This window comes from Phallusia mammillata, chromosome 4 (genome assembly GCF_965637545.1).
Source record: "Phallusia mammillata chromosome 4, kaPhaMamm4.hap1.1, whole genome shotgun sequence".
NCBI classification, from domain to species: Eukaryota; Metazoa; Chordata; class Ascidiacea; order Phlebobranchia; family Ascidiidae; genus Phallusia; species Phallusia mammillata.
The window spans coordinates 23,614,112-23,632,071 of record NC_137255.1 but is presented as its reverse complement, the minus strand read 5'-3'; the positions used below and the strand labels follow the sequence as shown (position 1 = coordinate 23,632,071).

Below are 17,960 nucleotides of genomic sequence, written 5' to 3'. Positions count from 1 at the left end.
CCTACGTCAGATGCTGTCGCACCCAAAATATCCTCTAGATGCTACTGCAACTAGGGGTGTGGTGTATGCTATACCGTGCGGGGAGTGTGACGAAATATACATCGGTGAGACTGGTAGAAGTCTAAATACGCGCCGGAAGGAGCATCAAAGGGATGTGGGCAAGAAGGATGCGAAGAAATCAGCGTTGGCAAACCATGCAACCACTCACCATCACAGCATTAACTTTTCTGCTGCTCAAGTGTTGGTGAAGGAAACTGATTTTCACAAGCGAAGTTTCCTAGAGTCTTGGAATATCCATTCACGCGCCAACACAATGAACGTTAAAACAGATGTTCTAATGCCGATAAATTATCGGTCGCTTTTACACCACTGAGCTTGTTTTATCGCTACGGTGGTGCGAGTTTGCAGCCGCGTGATCTTGTTATCGCTGTTTTACATGTGTGTGTTTTGCATTTTGTCGCTTTAAAAGAAATTTGTCCTGCAAGTTATGTCATTATCCTGATGAAGGCGTCTTGTATAGGACGTCGAAACGTCGATTGTTTACAATAAAACTGCTGGATGAGCAATACTTGGTCATAGATGTTTTTCATTTCCGTGACACGCAAAAAGAGTATATAATATGTAAAGTATATTCACCGATTTCCGCATATTCGTCCATCGTTTTGTGTTGTGCTTCCGATCTGCAAAATGAACAATCGTTTGACAACAAAGAGTTTTTTGACAAACTAAAGGCACTACCTTTTTCGTTTCTGGTAAGTTATATGTAGATTGTTCCAGCTCCTGCAACTGCCATACAAACGATAACTGACGCCACCGCAGCTATCAGAGATGCGGCGTTGTGTTGTTCTGACACAAATAAACAAAAATTTGTTTCTGAACATGATCGAGACAAAGTTTATTTTTTGACGCAAACAACTTTTTGTAAGATAAATATGTCACCATATGATGGACTGTCTTTATGTTCTACCTGCTTCACTTTGGAAAGTTGTGGTGTAATTGTAAATAGAGTCAAAGGGTGTTTCATGAAAAGGATAAGTTGTTACCAACACGTTTGGTCTTTCTAATAAAAACGAAAAAACATTGGTTGTACATCATAATTCGTTCATAGAGTTTATACAATTGTCGCTTTCTCACTACCATGCATAAAGCCGATAGAAAAAGTTGTGTGATGCATTGGACTTGTAGTTTGCACTGTTGAAGTTTGACTGACGGTCGTTGCTGGAAACAGAAAAACATTGTTTTGGTATCACTTTATTTCCTGGGTTCTTACAGTGGTTAACTCTTTGACATGGTTTTGGGTCTGGCTTCAACTAATGTAATCAACACTTTTCATGTAATAAAGTTTTGCAAAAAAACATAAACAAAATATTTACTTGGAAGTTTCCTTTGACAAATATATCTTGCTCTGTAAGTGCAAGTTACATCAAACCACTTGTATTGTGTGATTCCACCGACCCAGTTCATTGTCAAACAATGTTCGTTTTGAGGATTGTTTGGTTCTCCACTAGCCCATTGTGTTACAACAATATAAATTGAGTAGGGTTGATCTAAACCAGTATATTTTTACAAGTTTTATAGGAAACATCAAAATATTACATTTTTGAAAAGATTTAAAATCACAAAACCTGCAACCGACATGCAAATTGTTACGAAAGTTAATATTACACAGGAATGACTTTAACGGTTTGCCCAAGGTGTTTATAAACAGAAAGTGTAAATTTAACCAGAGACAAACAACCAGAGACATGATAAACAGCTATACAATATTCTTTCGCTAATTTTTGAATATCAACTATTATGAAAAAAATTTCAAAATACCTGTCAAAGAATCCTTGTCTATCTTGCTCACCAAAAAGTTTTGTACTTTAGTTGTTTTAACATTTGCTGTTGTAGCTCTTCTTGCAGCACATCCAGCTTCGGCAGCGGCATATGAACCAACAACTGGCGAGTAAACAACGAGATATTCATATCCGTTAAATGCACAATAAAAATGAAAACAATTCCTCTGAGCTTCATTTCCATTATGAGGGAAAACTATTTTAGCAGTCGCGCGCAGACAGTTGTTTCAAGGAAACATCAAATATGCCGGATGAAACAAGGTAAAACTTTACCTCAATAAATCGATTAAAGTGATTTACCTACATGGGTGAATTATGTGGGTTATCCCACTTAAGTACGTTTGCTTACGTCGCATCTAGTCAAGGATATTAATAGGACACCCACTAAACATATTTTGCTAAAATGCCATAATTAACTGCTTGATATATGGCATACATTACGTCAGGGGTGTGCAACATTTGTTACAGTGGGGCCAAATACAATTGCCAAAATCAGTGTATAACACAAGCTGATTTTAATTTGTTGCTTACCACATATGCTTAACTACGAGTAAAATTCGCATTTGATTCTAGTCACACATTGCCAGGTCGTTGAAAAATAGCATAGGACGCATTAATCTGCTCAGAAATATATAATAGTTGGACCCGTTTGTTAGTACATTTGAAATCCAAGCGTCTTTGCGGGACGCGCAACCTTTAATCAAGGGCTGCATTTGGCCCGCAGGTTGCACATCCCTGCATTACGTCAATACCACAACGGAGGTTATGGTAACACTTGACACTGTGTTGAACATCGTCATTTTAACCAGCTGCAACCTTGGTCCGGACGCAGGTTTTCTTTGCAATAAAACTGGCTACACAACTGCTTCAATTATACCCTACTTATCGTACTACAACTTTGACAATCTGATTTATCCTTTTCAGAAAGACATCAATATGAGAACCTCCTGCGGAACAGAAAAAATTAGATTAAACAAAAAAATCGGATGGGTAGTGACCGTCAAAGGGAACCTTTTGTAATTTTGGAGTGGTTTTAATTAAAACAAGTTTTGTAAGTCACCGAAAACAGAACACCCTTAGCGGTAAAATGAAACGGTTGCAAACAATGTATGTTCATCAAAATTCGACGAAAACTTGGCCACACGCCATTAACGGGTGGTATTGGTCTTGCCTTTGCACTCCGGGCTGCGCCGTCGTTGTCTAATATTTGAGAACCTCTTACCTCTAGACGCCCGACACGGCGTAAGGGAGTCAGTATTTCCCTGGTATGGTGTTATTGTCAATGGCTGATCGCGCCACAGGTCAGGGGTCAAGTAGCAAGTCTTCGAGATGACATAAAACGTGGCCTTGGCTGTGTTTGAAAGACGTTGTTGTACGTATATATTGGCTAAAATTGGTACATTAGGGTTTCACTTTGCTATGTCCATTTTATTCATGACAACATTTGCTTGCTATGTAATCATTTTAGATTGCATATTAGAGCAAGCAATATCGCTAGTAACTTTTCATACCTGGGGTTATTTTATTCAGAACATGTGTTTGCTAGGACCAGATCCTGTGTTTTTAAAGCATTTCAGTCATATTACAGTAAAGAAACCAATATTAGCTTAGTATGAATTCCAGCATGAGTGGGTTTTATCGTTCATACCACTAAAAAATGTTTGCTTACGTCGTATCTAATCATGGTTATTGTTAACCCACCCACTGAACATAAGGGGGCAAGATGTCAAACAAAACTGCTTCATGAAACGTATATATTACGACAATACCACAAAGGAGGTTTGTGTGCATGACGGTTATGCCTACTTGTTTTCCACTTGCTCTCGGAAGTCATTTATGTTTTGTTAAATTGCGAGGAGCGATAATAGTTGCAGTTTCGTTCGAAAGTATTATAAAACCTATGTTGCTTGCTATTAGCATACTGCAGGGCGGGCAATCTTTGTTACTGTGGTGCCAATTACAAATGTCAAAATTGGATCGCGGGCAGCACCTGTGTATAACACAATAGGTCGCAGAAAAATAGCATCGGGCGCATTAATCAGCTCAAAAATATGTAACAGTTGGACTCGTTTGCCAGTACATTTGCGGCCCGCGGGTCGCAGGTTGCCCACCCCTGGTATACTGCAACGCATTTAATTTACCTAAACTCATCAATTGTAACAATAAAAGGCACCATTTTGTAGAGTTTGTGACAACACTTACAATGCCTCATCACCTGACCATGCGTAGTTTTGTAAAATTGTAATTCGAACGAATAAAACCTATTTACAGATCGCTGCAATCCACGATATTTCACCGGTTTTCGGTTACTGATACGATGTATATTTTAATGTACAAATAATATATATAATACATTATACCAAGACAAAATAACATGCAGATTACAGCAGTGAACATATGACAGTAGGGCAGAAGTATATTATTGACTTAATTCTAAAAACAATTAGGTTATACTTCCTATCGTTGTTTATAGTTCCTATTTTTAGAGGATTGTACAAACTGAAATAATGTTTACACTGCGCATTGTCATTGCAAAGCTTTAGGTTTCTGTATATTGTTGATATAGATAGAACAAAAATTGAAATCAGTTTAAGATGGGTAAATACAACCGCCTATAAAAACATTGATCTCCGAAGTGATATACACGTTATAGAAAATATTGTTTCTTGGATTAGTTTTCATACGCATTTACGTTTACAATGTAATTGTAGGCATGGCCATCTTCAGTGTGATTTGTAGTGTTGTCATAGGTGTGAATTGACTCGTTTGGCTTATTTATGTTGTAGTAGGTTTGACTTTCGTTCTTAGGTACTGCAGTGTTATTATCACCACAGCCGTCGTCTGTTCGATTCCCGGTTTTCTTGGAAAACATTTCCATTCTTAAATTACCATTAGTACGGTTTTCTTTTCCAACGTTTTCGTATGTTGGTGCCGCTAGTTCACCTTTAAAACATGATTAACAACATTAGAAGCAAAATATAACTAAGAAAACGGTCGCCGATGGTTAAAAACTTTTCTTGCAAAGTATCACCCTTATATTTTTGCGAAAGACTTCATTACCATTTATAATCTAGTAAAACATCGACTAATTAATTTTGTGAGGTGCATTTTGTTACAAAACACATATATTTTTGGCTTTACGCTGCTCTTCAAAATAAACAAAATGCCTTTAAACTAAATTTTGTTGTTATTAAAACGAGTATTATGGCTTCCTAATGATAAAATACTCTTACCGATTTCTGCATTTTCTTTCTTCGTTTTCTGTTTCGCTTCTGATCTGCAAAAAAACAACCAATCAAATAATAAGAAGTGTCTATCTTTTAATAAATTGCAGTTATTACCTTTTCCGTTTCTTGTCAATACAAACAAATATTGCAGCTCCTGTAGCAACTACTGTACAAATTATGACAAACGTGAGCACAGCTACCAACAATGCAGTGTTTTTTTGTTCTGAAACAGAAAAAAAGTCATTTGTTACTACTTGATATAATTAAAGTGTAAATATAACTTAGGTTATCTTTGTTGTTTCAGCGACACATATTACGTATAAACTAAATCGAAACCACTTAAACCCAGTTTAACAATTATCGCTAAACAATTATGTCAAAAATGATTTTGCCATTTAGGCCCCCGCGTGGCGTCTATTTTAAAGAACATGCACTGCTTTGCTTTGTTTGGAATGTATTTTCTTATTCACAAGGATTGTTGTTTGTGACTACGAAAGAGTAATAACCAGTACGACAAAAATTCCCAGTATTAGACGTCATCGGGTCGTCTGTTAAATACCTTGTGCGCAATTTAAGTTCTTATGCATTCCACCTCCTGCCGGAAATTACGTTTGCGGGGACTTTAGAAAACCAATTAAGCGTAGTGGAAACTACCATTAAACAGAACGCTTAAAGTTACTTTCACTATGCGCTTGCTTTTTATTGCCAGTGTGGTGATTTTTGAAATGATCTAATTGTCCTTAAAGTTGAATGCCATCCTTAAACCAAACTGTAAGAAAATGGTAAAATGATTTGCGCACACGTTACAAAGACGCAAAAAAAGTCAATAAAAATAGTTATTTACAGCTACACCAGCGGTTCCCAAACTGGGGTCCGCGGTCCTTTAGGGGTCTGTGAGGCAATTTTAGGGGGACCGCGAAGCGGTTGAAGTAATTCTATAATCTTATTTGGCGTCAATTTGTACCACTAAATCAGTTTAAATCAAAGTAGAATTGATAATCGACTGTCTCCATTGCTAAACAATGGCCTACATTGAATGACAACTATCAAAAAATGCAATTGTTCGCGCACAATCGTAATGTTTTTGTCCTGTTTGTGATGTCACATGCTGTCTTTGGTCTTTGGATGATTGTTATGCGCAAATTTTGCTTTTTTATTGTTGTTGGTGTATCATTAATACCAGTGTGGTAATTCTCTTGTGGCGTGGATCGTTTCATTGCAGGCGCCTAAACGCGAGTTAAAAATTCAAGTTATACATTTTGGCAATATTTATGTTTGTTTGTAAAAGCTTTCCAGTGGATAAAAAGCGTAACATGGTGTTGGTGTAAGCTTCACTTCCACCGGATATGTTAGCTGAAAATTACAATTACCTTGCAGCTTTTTTTGGCAAATGAATCCAGTTCGAATACCACATGAAATATCCAACCATCCGAACAACTCTTTTGCCCCGTGCCAACCCATCGTCACACATTTTTCCTCGACATTATTTGGTTCCATAGGACTAGGTCTCCATTGTGTCTCTGTATTGCTTAGCTTGGTTCCATCTGTCCACACAAACTCATTCGCTGCGTTTCTCATTGCTCCGATGAAAAACGAGAACGGCTCACCTGTAAAACGGTAAATGATAAGAATTAAGTAGATTGTTACGCATTCACTTTGCGACAATTGACTTGCCCAAAAATGCATTTGGCATTCATTTGACACAATGTTTAAAAATATTTACAAAAATGCATTTCACCCCAAGCTTATAATCTGTCATTGGGCCGTTTGTACCATTGCCACAGCCACAGGCAAAGTGAAAGTGCAGTTTAAAGGAAGTAGGCTTACCATTCCAATTGTGTTTGGTTGCATATGAAAGATATTGTTACCTGGAAATGTTCCGATCGATTTTACAAGGAAGTCTTGGATCTGCTTGGTTTTAACATTGGCTAACGTAGCTTCCTTTGCAGCACATTCATTCTCAGCTTCAGAATGCGTATAGAGGGTGCCCGTTTTTTCAACAAAATATTCGTAACCGTGAAATGCATACCAGTTTTGTGCGGAGGCAAGTTGGATATAGACAGTAATGGCTAGCCACAAAAATGTCATTTCGTTTTAAGTGCGTTTTTTGTATGATTTTTTTGCATTCAACCTAGTTCGTTAAATTTAACCTACAGTAGAAAAATCAGTTTAGGAAAAAAAATTTTACAGAACAAAAGCTATATTAAACTGTGCACTGGTATTTTGGTGTCAAAACCAATCATTCTTAAGAGCGCCTAACCAAGATATGAACTAGCAATACTTGGTGAAAAAGTGAGTTATTTACTTAATAGGCCGCATGCTGCATTGCGCTAAATATCGTAAACTCGGTGATATACTTTCAATCTCTTTTCTTCACAAACACTGCGTGCGGTTTATACTTCCTTACCTCCCAGGCGAAAATGTATGAGCGCTGTGTCTATAGTCGCGTGCGTTTGTGCCTACTTCCTGAGCTACTTATTACTGCTGGGAAATTTCGTTATTAGCTCAAATACCGAGTTTCATAAATGTTCCTCTATATCAGAGATATCAACCGGGGCTTCCCGGAACCATCACAGGAGTTTCGTGAACTCCAGGGTACCCTGAACCCTCTATGTAACATGGATCAATAGTTACTTAATTAACCCCAGTTTTGCAACGCTCAAAACAAACTGCGAAAGAACAATATAAACAACCAATCTGTGCAACATGACGATGTGGTTAGTGAATCGTTTGATTGAAATCGACTATGTTTTATTTAGAGCGCGCTGTGAACACTGGTCGTTGTTTCCTTTAGTTTAGCCTACTTATATTAAACCATGTTTTTGAAACTTATTATTGTAATGAGATGGTGGCAAGCAACACCTTACATTTGTCCAACACCTTCTATTTGGCATTAAAAGAAAAGTTTTTTTCTGATTACATATTTCTGTTTTATTTTCTGTACGCACCTTTTTCCCCATATATTCAATGGTTGGGGTCACCGTGGTTCTCTCAAATTTGAGAAAGGGTTTTAAATAAATATTCAATGGTCAGTTTGATGAAACGTACAATCGCTAAAATTCCATTGATGTGAAATTAATCATGAAGACAACGAATTAAAGGGTAATGGGGCATAATGCAATTTTCCATTAACTCGGAAATACCGTTAGCGAAACCGTTCCGAGTAACAACATTTCGTTCCAAATTGAACAATTTCGTTTCGGAACGAAAATTTTGTTCCAAGTTACAAAAATTTCTGGTATGTCGTAACGAAAATTTTTGAACAGAAAAACATCGTTAAATTGGGTGTAACAAAAAATTTTGTTACCGTATTTTTTTTTTACCGTATATTAGTTCATTAGGTGGCGACAAAGAGAATTTTTAAGCATATTTTAAACATTTTGTGTTTTAAATCTGCACATACATGGTGAAACCATAAAAATTGAATTTCGTTCCCAAAAGTGTTAGCTGTCACAAAATTTTGATACAAAATTGTTAATTGGAAGAAATTACGTTTCAAAACTATTTGGTGGAACAAAATTTTGTTACGGAAAAGTGTTAACTGGAACAAAGTTTTGTTACGGAAAACTGTTAGATGGAACAAAATTTTGTTACGAAAAGTGTTAGTTGGAACAAAATTTTGTTACAAAAAGGGTTAGTTTGAAACATACTTTAAGTTGCGAAAATCATCGGTTTTCAATAAATTTAGCTCGCAAAAAGCTAAAGCTCTAAGAAAATTTGTTACGGAAAAGTGTTAGTTGGAACAAAATTTTGTTACGAAAAGTGTTGGCTGGAACAAAATTTTGTTACAAAAAAATAGTTAGTTGGAACAAAATTTTGTTACAAAAAATGTTAGTTGGAACAAAATTTTGTTGCGAAAAGTGTTAGCTGTAACAAAATTTTGCTACGAAAACTGTTAGGTGGAACAAAATTTTGTTACAAAAAAAATAGTTAGTTGGAACAAAATTTTGTTGCGAAAAGTGTTAGTTGGAACAAAATTTTGTTACAAAAAATGTTAGTTGGAACAAAATTTTGTTACGAAAAGTGTTAGATGAAACAAAATTTTGTTACGAAAAGTGATAGTTGTAAGAAAATTTGTTACATGAACTGTTAGCTTCAACCATCCTTTAAGTTGCAAAAATCATCGGTTTTGAATAAATTTAGCTCGCAAAAAGCTTTAGCCGTAAGAAAAGTTTGTTTCGGAAAAGCGTTAGCTGGAAAAAAATTGTTACGAAAAGTACTAGTTGGAACAGAGTTTTGTTACGAAAAGTGTTTGCAAACACGCTAGACCGCACGATACTGAATACGTAATTCACATGCTAAACTGCCACTAACTCCAATTGACAGAAAGAACAAATAATTTTCGCGACAGCTTTGTATTTTCCTGGTTTTGCCGCTGGTATCTTGCTTAATCAGCAAAACTGCAGCTGCAAGATAAGCGATAAGCGTCAGGTGATCAAAATCGTTGCTTAAAAAGGGGGAACAGATTCTCAAGGACTGAACGCCTTTCTAAAGCGATAATGCTAAAGTTGCGCTATGTCACGAATGCACTAAAGTTGGTTACTGTAGAAGGCATAAATTGTGGCAGTCACAAATTCCGTGTACCCTAATAACATAACTCGATTAACATCGATCTAATGTTTGGGACAAAACTATTACGTGTTTGGCAGGTCGAAACAATATAAATGCAAAAACAGTTTGATATGTTGCATTAAGTGCAGTTAACACCAACCAAGAAATTGCAACCAGCGTTCCAGCCGGAACGTAACTTTCCGATTGTTAGCGCATAAAACTCCTTATTAAACCCTTGTTACGTCATAATTGGCGATTAGATAACAAGCGAATACAAGAGATTGAAGGCTCAGGGCTTTGAGATAACGACTCCCTGTTATCAGCGGTAAACGGAAACAATTTGGGCCTATTTAATTTACGCAAAACTTTTTAAAAAGGGGGGGCCCGGATTCATTATCACATTAATTTACAACATGATGAACAGATTGAGTTGCACAATAAAGATCAGTTTTAATGTTTATTACATCATAATCTATATTGTGATGCTTTTACTACCTGTTTTATCGCATTGTTTGCACACAATAGGCCTACAAAAAGATTGACGCATCTGACTGCTAGGCTTGTAATACTCTTTTCAGTAACACAACATCTGTTTCGGGCAGTTTGAAAATCAAAAGTTTTGGCAAAGGAGTTTTAATTACATCACGGCCGCCAGGACATATATTTTAATGTGGTCGTACGGCCGCAGATTGTACAGCCTTGACTGAAAGTATGAGGAACGGTTTAATTACTATCGTTTCTATTCATAACATAAGAATTTGTATTTACAAATTAAATTTCGCTAAATGTCTGTTTAAATAATAGCTTTGAAAAGTAAGAAAAATTTAGTTTTATCAGAAAAATCTAAAAAAATACTACAATTGTTATTGACTGTTCGTGAGCCGCATGCGGCCGACGGGCCGCGAGTTTGACAAGCCTGCTGTATCTGACTGCAATTTGGTGTTGGCCAGTGAAAACCGTTTAAATTTATGTCAAACCGTTCGTGTTTTATAATCGAAAGGTGTTTGTCTGTATGTCAGCGCGCCTTAATTTTAACGTTCGTGACCTGCCCAAAATGACCATGTACGCTGCTTATTTCCGATTTACTCATTGGAATGACCTGAAACTTTGCATGCTGTATCGAACTGCAATTTGTAGTTGGCCAGTGAAAACCGTTTGAATTTATGTCAAACCGTTCGTGTTTTATAACCGAAAGGTGTTTGTCTGTATGTCAGCGCGCCTAATTTTAATGGTCGTTCCTCGCGAATAATGACCATGTACGCTTCTAAATTCCGATTCACTCATTGGAATGACCTATAACTTTGCATGCTGTATCTGAGTGCAATTTGGAGCTGGCCAGTGAAAACCGTTTAAATTTATGTCAAACCGTTCGTGTTTTATAACCGAAAGGTGCTTGTCTGTATGTCAGCGCGCCTAATTTTAACGGTGGTTCCTTGCGAATATCTAGCATGTACGCTTCTGAATTCCGATTCACTCATTGGAATGACCTGAAACTTTGTATGCTGCACCTGACTGCAATTTGTAGATGACTAGTGAAAACCGTTTGAATTTATGTCAAACCGTTCGTGTTTTATAACCGAAAGGTGCTTGTCTGTATGTCAGCTCGCCTTAATTTTTAACGGTCGTGACCTGCCCAAAATGACCATGTGCGCTTCTCATTTCCGATTTACTCATTGGAATGTCCTGAAACTTTGCATGCTGTATCTAACTGCAATTTGTAGTTGGCCAGTGAAAACTGTTTGAATTTATGTCAAACCGTTCGTGTTTTATAACCGAAAGGTGCTTGTCTGTATGTCAGCGCGCCTTAATTTTCACGGTCGTGACCTGCCCAAAATGACCATGTGCGCTTCTCATTTCCGATTTACTCATTGGAATGTCCTGAAACTTTGCATGCTGTATCTAACTGCAATTTGTAGTTGGCCAGTGAAAACCGTTTGAATTTATGTCAAACCGTTCGTGTTTTATAACCGAAAGGTGCTTGTCTGTATGTCAGCGCGCCTTAATTTTAACGGTCGTTCATTGCGAATAATGACCATGTACGCTTCTGAATTCCGATTCACTCATTGGAATGACCTATAACTTTGCATGCTGTATCTGACTGCAATTTGTAGTTGGCCAGTGAAAACCGTTTGAATTTATGTCAAACCGTTCGTGTTTTATAACCGAAAGGTGCTTGTCTGTATGTCAGCTCGCCTTAATTTTTAACGGTCGTGACCTGCCCAAAATTACCATGTGCGCTTCTCATTTCCGATTCACTCATTGGAATGTCCTGAAACTTTGCATGCTGTATCTAACTGCAATTTGTAGTTGGCCAGTGAAAACCGTTTGAATTTATGTCAAACCGTTCGTGTTTTATAACCGAAAGGTGCTTGTCTGTATGTCAGCGCGCCTTAATTTTCACGGTCGTGACCTGCGAATAATGATGATGTACGCTTCTGAATTCCGATTCACTCATTGGAATGACCTATAACTTTGCATGCTGTATCTAAGTGAAATGTGGAGTTGGCCAGTGAAAACCGTTTGGATTTATGTCAAACCGTTCGTGTTTTATAACCGAAAGGTGCTTGTCTGTATGTCAACGCGCCTTAATTTTAACGGTCGTTCCTTGCGAATGATGACGATGTGCGCTTCTCAGCTGCATTAAGTCTTAAATTTTGGAGCTGATATTGTACGTCATAACATTACTGTTCACATAAAAATTCGCTAATGTAGCACTAGATAGTCTGTAAACACTGCATTCCTCTCAGCACACAATCAAATATTCACTTCTTTAGAAGTATGAAAGAAAGTTTCAAGTGCACTGGTTAAAAACAAGTACTCTACGACAGATGTAATCAAAGCATGAGCTACAGAAATTGCCAAAGATTAGAACAACAACAGAAAGGATCACTTTTAACAAAATCATTTAAAGCCATGTGCAAAATATGGGTGTACGTTATCTAGTGATGTGTTATGTATTCTATTAAAATGATGAAATCTATCACTGTTTCGTGTTTGTTTTGTGTCATGTTCATTGTACCTTGATGTGTGTAATTTTGATTGGAATGGAAGCAATAATTTACCAACCAAAGTATTTTATCGTTTTGTAACACACCTTTTGTTACAACTTTTGTTAATGCTATAGCTAATGTTGCAAAAAAAGGAATATATTCTTTAGAATCATTTTGAACTAGCTATGGGACGTCTTGACAATAATTGATGAGTCAACAACTTGCTGATTCAGCACTTATTGTCACTGTAAAAGCCTACGCTCCGTTGCGTCATCTACCACAAATTCAGAAAGAAACAGAAAGAGAAACGTGAACAATATGTAAAAGAAAAAAGTAGAAAGAAGCTTAAGGATCTCGACACACCAAAGAAAGCAATCTTGCAATATGAAAACAACAACAAGATCACAAAAGAAATGGACAGGATCCGTCAAACTAAGTTTGGAAACTTAAAAAAAAAACAATTGGAGCTTTTGTTGGGCGACTTTTTCTGTCGTGTTATATGCAGACTAGGATGCAGGGGTGGAATATTTAGAGGAATGAGGCGAGATGAACTGTTAGGAAAAGAGGAAACTGCCCAAGGAATTTTTCAATTTTAGTTGAAAAGCAGAAAGAACAAAATCGACATGGTTGCATTGTTTTGTCCAAACTTGAATATGATCACCTCAAGGTTGCATCTGACCATGCATGGGCTTTTTTGAAACATAAGCCGGGAGAGAAATCTCAAGCTTTTCCATCATTGGTTACTGCTGGTGCTGAAATGGAAGCCACTACATTCAATAGGCTTTTCAAACTGGTTTCTATCAACGTAAATGGCAGTTTCAGCAACTGATGTCAGAAAAGTAATAACAACCAAAATGCGAGATGCTCCAGCAGAAGTTCAAAAAGCAGTTGCCAGGGCCGAGGGGCACTCAATCGAAATGGCAAATCGGGTGTATGACTTGTCTCATCCTTTGGAAATTGTTGAAACAGCTAGGATGGCTATGGAGGAGGTGGTTTCAAGTAAGCACCCATTTACTAATTCATTTTCAACTACCCAACAGGATTTTTCTTCAATAGTTTCTGTTTCGCAATTTGGTCAGTTAAAACCTTTTCATCATTATATTCTAGATGATATAAGTATGTTTTAATATGATATTAAATAGTTGTTTGTTTTGTACAGAAGATATATCTCAATCTCAACCGGATCAGGAGTCGTCAGAATCTGGTATGTATATGACTTACATACTACAATCAATGTTAGACAGGCATTTACATGTTATAAGTAAGCACTCTAGTTGTACATGGTGTGCTTGCCACCTATACAGTCATTCCATAACGACCATTGGGGTAATCTAACTTTATATTACATTATACAAAAGCAGCAATGCCAATAAATTTGACATAAGAGTCACAACTCAAGCATCTTCCTGCCATAAGAAGGACATTTTAAACTAAACTCTGCAAGAATTTTGACTGTTATGTCAAATATATTGACTTCGTTATTTTTAGAGTTACGCTTATTTTGCACTAACTTAATATTATACTTGTCTAATTTCATTTACTGTGTCACAGAAAGTGGAGAAACAATCGCAACCACAATGTCAGAAAATCAAAAACTCAGCACTGGTAGGCTTGCGTTTTTTGCTTTTAGTATTTCATTTATGTCAATGCAATTTTAATAACTGACAAGTTTACTTGATTGCAACCAATCGCTGTCATGAACTACCTCTGAACATAGTGCATTGAAGTTGTCATAGTCCAAGTCATGGCAGTTATAATTGTATTTACAATTATTTATATTATGTTGCAGATGAATCATTGTATATAATGGTTCAGTTTGTGGACGATAATGAAGTTTTACAAATTTTTCGAATCTCTGACTTAAAAACATTGGACAACAAGAAATTTAAAGACTTCTCTCAAATTCCTGAAGGTGGTTTATGCAAAGCGAGGTGGCCAGCAGACAAGCTGTTTTACAAAGCTAAAAGAATCCAACAGTCACTATGTAAGTTTACTAGACTTGAACTTTTTAAAGCTTAGTAATACCAGATACAAGTAGGATAATTGTAACAGCCTAATGACATGAAATAATATAAAATTGCAATCTTTCCAAGAAATATTAATATTTTTTTGTCTACTTCCAGGTACACCAACTAAAGAAAAATGCAGCTCAGATTCTTGAAGCATCATCAAAAAAGAGAAGACTTTTCTAAATTATTTAAAATAACATGTCATGCAGTTACATTGTTTCTGTAAAATAACTTTTTTCTATTCATATATTTTCTATTCATATTTCTCACTGTAGTTGATAGTGTGTGATGCAGCTTTAAAATTACCTAATTTATTGACTGCAAAACAAACATACATTTACTTACATTTTACATGTCCCAAGCTATTTTGGAAACTGAAACCCATTGCATTTCTGTTTTGCGTTGCCATTAACCTTATTATCTTAGTGAATGTTTCCAATGTTCAGTGTTCATTTTCATTATTTTTGTAAATAATCATTTATTTTCATCGCTGTATGTTCTTTTTGCAACAATGTTGTTGAAGCACTAAGCCCCATTTTACTATTGAATGTTTCCAATGTTCGGTGTTCACTTCCCTTTTTTGTGCATAATCATTTATTTTCATCGCTGTATGTTATTTTTGCAACAATGTCGTTGAAGCCCTAAGCCCCATTTTACTATTGAATGTTTCCAATGTTTGGTGTTCACTTCCCATTTTTTGTACATAATCATTGATTTTCATCGCTATATGTTCTTTTTGCAACAATGTTGTTGAAGCCCTAAGCCCCATTTTACTATTGAATGTTTCCAATGTTCTTTTTGCAACAATGTTGTTGAAGCCCGAAGCCCAATTTTAATATTGAATGATTCCAATGTTCTTTTTGCAACAATGTTGTTGAAGCCCGAAGCCCAATTTTAATATTGAATATTTCCAATGTTCTTTTTGCAACTTTGTTGTTGGAGCCCTCAACCCCATTTTACTATTGAATGATTCCAATTTTTGGTGTTCACTTCCCTTTTTTTGTGCTTAATCATTTATTTTCATCGCTGTATGTTCTTTTTGCAACAATGTTGTTGAAGCCCGAAGCCCAATTTTACTATTGAATGTTTCCAATGTTCTTTTTGCAACAATGTTGTTGAATCCCTAAGCCCCATTTTACTATTGAATGTTTCCAATGTTCGGTGTTCACTTCCCTTTTTTTGTACTTAATCATTTATTTTCATCGCTGCATGCTCTTTTTGCAACTTTGTTGTTGAAGCCCTAAGCCCCATTTTACTATTGAATGTTTCCAATGTTCTTTTGCAACATTGTTGTTGAATCCCTAAGCCCCATTTTCCCATTGAAAACTTTCACTTCATCAAAATTACGAACTAATAAACACATAAAATTAATTTAGCTGTGCGGTTTGAATGCTAAAATTTGCAGACCTCTACCTCCATCTAACGGTTTTTCGTTGACTTGAAAAAATATGTTCCGAACAAAAATTGTAACATTATGTGGTCGTTAGAAACCGTTACCTATGCTAACAAAAATTATGTTACAAAAATCTCGTTCCGAACCATTACATAGGGTATCGTGATTGCAAACGCACTCCACCGTTTTACCCACTTAGTTGTCAACATGTTAAGAACAAAGAATGGTTTTTTGATATGTTGTGTTGTAGAAAATATGGAAGCTTATTAGCCAATAGAAATAAAAAAATGATCAACACTGTTTATTTGGACCAAGTGTTCTCCATGGTTTGACTATTTGTTTGTGTGCTTTAATTAAACCTCTAAGTGGTAAGTTTTTTATTTGCGGTTTGATTATGGCCTGGTCTTTACAACCGCAGTGTACATTTCTTGGTTTTGAGCTGCTGCAAATGTTTGTTGTTGGTTCTCGACTCTTCGATGTTTGCCATCCTCCCGTGTATTGTCGTCCACTGTAGCATACACTGTTTCATCGTTCGAAACAAAACCGTAGGCCGCGTTGTAAACTGATCCATATGTTTGTCTTGTTTGGTCCTCATAAACGTTGTGTCCGACTGGCTGTGTTCGGATTTGATTTAAGTTTGCTGGTTGGACAAGGTTGGTCTCACCTTACAAAATTATCATTATTATATTTCACATGTTAAACTGTATTTTGGTGTTTGGTGTGAAGAACTTTCCAATGCACTCGACGGCTGTGGGAAATCTTCAATTAGCTTTAAATCTACCATTTTCACTAGGTAATCTACTGGTTTATAAAATACCAATAAAAAAATATGCAACGACAAATTACACAATAAATTTGAAACCTCTGTTTACATTATATCATAAAGTTGTAGTATTATCGATTCTCGTGATATAAATACGAGCATCTTTGGTGCGTTAAAAAATTCCTGCATAAAAACGTCGAATATGTTGTACATACCAATTTCCACATGAATTGCGGCTTTGTGTTTCGTTTTTGTTTTGGATCTGTAATCAAAATGGACGAAAATGCACTTACGAATAGTTCGGCCCAGAATTTATTTACCTTTTGCGTTTTATGTGTACAAGAAATATTGCAGCACCTGCAAAAATCATGGCACATCCAGTGATAGAAGCAATTACACCTGTCATTCTTTGTTTACCTCCTTGATCTAAAAAAGAGAGCATGTAGGGGTTATTCACTCCTATTGTTATTTTTTTGAAATTTCTTTAGTCTTGAGTACCCTGTTTGCGGCAGTTTATCTACCACCTTACTTTATAACGGTCCATGTCGGTTATTCTTTAATTATGGTACCTGAAGGCATATAGGCCAAGAAAGTAATAAGGCCCACTTTCTATAATTTTTTGATAAAATGTTGATGACAAAAAAAGAAATATTTTGTTGTCGGAATAAAAACTTTTTTAATTCAAACAAATGTTAATTCGGATTTGTTTGTCAACCATTGGTGGCAATCCGGCCTAACATTTTTTTGTCATTTTCGTTAGTGTTTTTTAGTAAAATCGACTTGTATGCCAAAAATTGCCCTTTTTCTTCCTTAGAGAGATGAAAGTTCTAAAAGCAATTTTTGGAATGTTATCTTTCATTTTATTTCATTGGTGATCAAGCGTTTGTTTATACGCAATGTTAGTACCTTCAGATTGACAGTTATTTGTCCGAATGTGAATAACATTGCTTGTTGAACCTTATTTTGACCGATGCAAAGTATGAAAGGGTCTGATGGACTTCTAGGCTGTTTGAAAAGGCACGAAAACATTGGGCTTATTTAACAGCATAAGGTATGTTTCAAGGCCCAAGTTTTATTTTTTTGAACTGTCATCCGATAAAAACAAAATCTGCAAACGCATTCAAAGTCTGGTAGGTGTTCACAAATGACTTCTTCAAACTTCATGTCAAGTTTGGCCTGGAACTCAAAT

The 17,960-nt window shown here is 36.2% G+C and overlaps 2 protein-coding genes across 2 annotated transcripts; one reads left to right on the top strand and one right to left on the bottom strand.

The window, feature by feature from the left end:
- Window positions 1–5,805: 5,805 nt before the first annotated feature.
- LOC145223656 (C-type lectin domain family 4 member A-like) lies at window positions 5,806–7,153 on the bottom strand. The gene is made up of 3 exons (XM_080090056.1): window positions 6,934–7,153; window positions 6,436–6,672; window positions 5,806–5,834 (listed from the first exon to the last, which is right to left on the bottom strand). The coding sequence occupies exons 1-3, from the start codon at window positions 7,151–7,153 to the stop codon at window positions 5,806–5,808; spliced, it is 486 nt and encodes a 161-aa protein (XP_079946182.1).
- A 5,025-nt stretch (window positions 7,154–12,178) lies between these two features.
- Window positions 12,179–16,191, top strand: LOC145225014 (uncharacterized). The gene is made up of 5 exons (XM_080091655.1): window positions 12,179–13,605; window positions 13,766–13,810; window positions 14,158–14,211; window positions 14,396–14,590; window positions 14,730–16,191. Exons 1-5 carry the CDS (start codon window positions 13,416–13,418, stop codon window positions 14,765–14,767), a joined length of 522 nt encoding a protein of 173 aa, XP_079947781.1. The 5' UTR covers window positions 12,179–13,415; the 3' UTR covers window positions 14,768–16,191.
- Window positions 16,192–17,960: the final 1,769 nt, after the last annotated feature.